General features: G+C 36.1%; 1 protein-coding gene across 3 annotated transcripts in view; it reads left to right on the plus strand.

The window, feature by feature from the left end:
- Positions 1-4957, plus strand: part of Gria4 (glutamate ionotropic receptor AMPA type subunit 4) — a 368088-nt gene that overhangs the window by 262502 nt on the left and 100629 nt on the right. For all 3 annotated transcript variants that reach the window (XM_028771312.1, XM_028771311.1, XM_028771310.1), the window contains exon 5: positions 2260-2444. In XM_028771312.1, coding sequence (XP_028627145.1) covers positions 2260-2444 — 185 coding nt within the window. The remainder of the gene's footprint in view (positions 1-2259; positions 2445-4957) is intronic.

Raw genomic sequence — 4957 nt, forward strand, 5'->3', positions numbered from 1 at the left:
AGGGAGGGAGGGAGGGAGGGAGGGAGGGAGGGAGGGAGGGAGGGAAGGAAGGAAGGAAGAGCAAGGAAGCAGGAAGGTAGGGAGAAGGCTGAGAGGTTAGGAGCACTTGGTGTTCTTGAGAGTTTCATTACCATCACCCACTTCTGGCTACTAAGAATTAAATGATAAAGCAGAAATCTGATGCCTTCTTTTAGCCTTTGGAGCCTCCCATATGAAAACTCACATACATCACCCAAACAGACACATAATCACAGAAATAGAGAAAGAAAGGAAAGAAAGGAAAATCTTCCACATTCATTGAACAGGAAATAAGAGAGCCCTAGGTTTCAGGTCGATGGGAGGGCTATGTCAGGTAAAATATGAAAAGATAATTACAGGTATGAACTACAAAGAAAAGACTGGATATGTATGGAGCAATACATATCCAGAATAAGCATATTGTAATTAGCATGCCCTCTTTCTTTTTAGGGAATTTTATTTCATTTAAATAGAAATGAAGTCTGACTGCCATGGTATTCATTTGGCAGGAAGTCAGGCAATTTATATTTCAGATATGATCTCATCATCAGGTCCATCTGTTGACATTGTCTGCACATCACAATGTTTAGAGATCTGAGACAGAGAAAACATAAACTCAAAGTGAAACTCCCTAAATCTGAAACTCCAAATAAGTGCTCTCTTATCATATAAGCGTGATTTGTTCACTTTAAATTTTCCTTTTGAATTCTGCCAGCTAACCTAACTGCAATGCCTACAGAGGGAGAGACCAGGGACAGCAACTACAGGATGAGATCACACTGCTGTTAAAACACTTTTCAGGAGACTAGATAGAATATTTTGTTTATGTCAAGCTATAAGGTTAAAAAATATATAGGTGGCTCTGGTCCTAACCAATTTTTATCTAAGAGATGTTTTATATATTCAGAGAATCTTTTCCTCTTTGTCTCTCAAGCTATAACTCAAAACTGAGGTCTCAGGAAGCAGGCATGAAAATAGTGTGGAAGCTGAAGTCTCCTTCCACTTGTGTGAAGATTTGGTGAAGAACAGGCAGAGGTCACAGCCTTTCCTGCAAAAGTTCTCACTTCACATAACCAGCATTCCATCTGATAAAATCTTGTAATTCCTCAGGGCTACCGTAGTTAGACTTTATATTGAACTATTTCCTTGTTTACTTGTTTCCTGTGTGTGTGTGTGTCCCAGCATGCCTGTGAATGTCACAGGACAATTCGGAGTGCTCCATTCTCTTCTTCCACCATGTAAACTGGGAAGTGAACTAAGGATACCAAGCTTTGGTGGCAACTGCATTTACTTGTTGAGTCACTTCATCAGCCTGCCTAGAAATCGTTTTATTTTGTTTGAGTGGAGTTTTGGTGACAAGATCTTGTGCAGTCCAGATTGGCCATAAGCTCCTTCCTTACCAGCTGCAGCTGACCATGAGCTCCTATGTCTGCTTCTCAGCTGGTACTAATACACACATGTGGCACGTGCATTCCCTATTGTGATTTGAAAAGTTTGGTCATTTGAATGTGTATCTCCTGTAAGAGCTTATTAATCTAAGTTGATAATTCACCTCATACCAAGCCTACACACTTCTACCAGGACAAGTGAAACATAATGAATAATGCTATCACTGTGTAGATCTGCCCAAATCATAAAATAAAACTCTGACAATAATACATCCTCAATTAATACCATAGTACTGGGTGTTTTGTTTTGGTTTGTTTGGTTGGTTTTGGTTTTTTTTTTATTTTGCTTTGTTTGGTTTTGTTAGGTTTGTTTGTTTGTTTGTTTGTGAATCTTTCTTCCATAGTTAAACTAAAAATATTGTCTGTGCCCTGTTCAATCAAAAAATTAAAACCTTTTTTCAAAACAAATTCTTTTTATAGACAAAAATAACAAAAGAGTTCATGAAATTGATATTGACCAAAGGTAGTGATACAATGTAGCTTTGTTTAATCTCATCAAAAATATATCTAGAGCAAAGGAATATTCTCCAGTAGAGGGATTTTTGAGATTTTACAGAAGTTATACTGTGACAAATTCATCCAATCAATAGCTTAAGAGAATCTGTTGCCTGAGTAAGGAAAATAAGGGGAAAAGGGTTCATAAATAATGACTCACATTTTCAAGATTGATATGATCTGTGTGTGCTTTAAATATAAGAAATATTGAGATGGATCCAGTCTCTACATAAGTCTAAAGGAATGTCTCTACATACATTAAAAGCATAATTTTATTAACTTTTTTTCTCTCTAATAGGGTATTCAATACTTCAAGCTATAATGGAAAAAGCAGGACAGAATGGATGGCATGTCAGTGCGATATGTGTGGAAAATTTTAACGATGTCAGCTACAGGCAACTGCTAGAAGAGCTTGACAGAAGACAAGAGAAGAAATTTGTAATAGATTGTGAGATAGAAAGGCTTCAAAACATTTTAGAACAAGTAAGTTCTGGGCTTTATCTTATTAAGGTGTGTGTTGGATACAAATGTTAACCTATTCTAGATCTGTCTCCAAATTGTCTTCCAGTTCAGGATATAAGAATTAGGAATTTTTCATGATTTATCTCCAGGAAAAAAAAATGACAGTTCTTTACTGTCAAAGATCATTTAGTCCTTAGGTGCAGTTGAAGACAGGAATATAGCTTTTCCATCCTGGAAAGATATAAACAGTAGAGGAGCATTTGCTTAGTTACCAGGAGTTCTGAGCTTTTGTTAATATGAATCTTGAAGATTACTGCCATGAAAATATTAGAGAAATTGAAAGGGCCTCTTTATGTCTTCAAGAATTAGTTGCATGAAAATGATCAACATAAATTTAGCAAAGCAATGAAATAGATGAATAAGTAGAACATCCTGTGATGTGTTATGTTTCTACCAGATGTTTTAAATAAATGCTACCTATCACCCATTAAGATGATTTTTCAACTTTCCTTTAGAAGGGAGACTTTTTGAATAAAGATTTCAATAAATAACTGTTGATTAGATTTGAAGAGGTTAGAAAAAGATAAAACTGAGCTTTTCCATTGTGTTAGGTGATAGGAAAACACTATGCAATTACAGATTGCATTTGTTTCTCCTGACCTGAACACAATGATGAAGTCTTTAGACTGTCTCCCATCGAAATCACAGTGCCTGAGTGCCATCTGGTGGTTCTAAGGAGGTTTGTTCATACTTAGTTGGAATAACATAATTCAGAGTTAATTAAATAGTTATGTATAGTTTAACTGCAGAATTATGCAATTGGATTTGGAATAGAAAATCTATCAGTTTGGAGTTCATTTACAACATTCATTTTAGTATACAAAATATATCTGAGATTCTACCATAGCAGCTGCAATCTCTGGATTGAGTATCATTGTATATGTTAGAACTTGTAAAAGTTTATCATAATATCAATTTTGCATTTTTAAGATTGAAATAGCATTTTACTATAAGAGAAAGTGGAAAAGTATCTGCCTCCTATCCTGTTATAGAAGAAAATTATAATAATTTGCTAAAAACAAAATCTATGCTACTTTGGTTACTATGAATACTAAGTCTACGCAGTCACTCCATGTAGCAATCCAGGTAAATGAACTTATTAAGGAGCACTGGTAGAATTCCAAGGAAGCCTCTCCTTTCTTATTAAGAGCAGTGACTGACTCTAAGTCGAATTCTACTCTGTCACTTCCACACTCACTGCCCCTGTAGAGAGATTTTGCTGTTTTTTTAACCTGAATAGTTTTGTAAATTCTATTTACAAAATGAGTCTCTGTGGAGCAGCTAAACAACTACTACTATTGCCAAATTCCTGTCAGAGGCTAAACATCTCAGAAAGCCTCCACATATCTCCTGTGCTCTAAAGACCAAGGCTTTGGAGATAAGTTGGTCTTCAAAGGACACTGGAACATTTGAGAGGCTTACTTGGTTTCTGAGAAGAAAATTGGCATTCCTTAGGTACTGTGGCTAAGCCCTAAGCCTCATATGACTGTAAAGGGATGGACTTTCCACCTCCTCTTCCTCTTCCTTCTCCTTCTCCTCCTCTTTCTCTTCCTCTGCTTCTTTCACCTTCTTCGTTTTCTCCTCTTCCTCCTTTGTTTTTCTGTTAACATTTCAAAGAAGTTAAAAACTTGAGTGTCTACCATACCTATTTTTTGGTAAGTTCTACATAATTTCTTTACTATTAGGGCGACCTACATAGGATTGTAAATAACAGTCCTTTAACTCAGGTAGACATTTCATAATGTGTAACAAACCCCAATGTCCTGTAAGGAGATCATGTCTTCTTGGTTGTATAATAATGATTCCTTCCTCCTCCAAGCTGTGTCTGATTGGAAACATGATTATTTCTTATTATCTTTATTCCATAGCTCCAAAGAAAGTCACTTGTGGTATTTGTTGGTTTGATTCTGTGTTCTGTGGTGCTTCAGGTTGAACCCAGGCCCTCTGTGGATCTGTCTGGCAGGCTCTCTGTGACTGAGCTACATCTCCAGCTCTGGATTTCACTCTTGATTCTATTCTCTCAGAAGAACTAACCCAAATGCGAAGAATGTGTGCAATGGCTCACACATCAACAAAAATCCATATTCATTAATTAAGCAAAGAACAGAAAACATTTCATAGACTAAAATAAAGCATTATTCAAAGAATAGTCACGAGATATTGAATGAGAAAAGTCAAAGGGAAAGATTAGGGTGAATTTGATAATCACTCCCAGATAGGATTAATAAAGGCTAGCTTGTCATCACACAGAAGGGTGACTAGAGTTGATTATATTGTGTTGCATATTTTGAAATAGCTAGGAGATTACAATGGTCTATATTGTTTGGGAATCTCTTGGACCCATGGCTGGTACTAGGGTTTTTATTAGATGATCTTTGTTTCATGAGGAAAATATTTTCTTCCCAAACTGTATAGCTTCATATATATGATAGATAGATAGATAGATAGATAGATAGATAGATAGATAGATAGAT

This window comes from Grammomys surdaster, unplaced genomic scaffold, assembly GCF_004785775.1.
Source record: "Grammomys surdaster isolate TR1022 unplaced genomic scaffold, NIH_TR_1.0 206, whole genome shotgun sequence".
Classification (NCBI taxonomy): Eukaryota; Metazoa; Chordata; class Mammalia; order Rodentia; family Muridae; genus Grammomys; species Grammomys surdaster.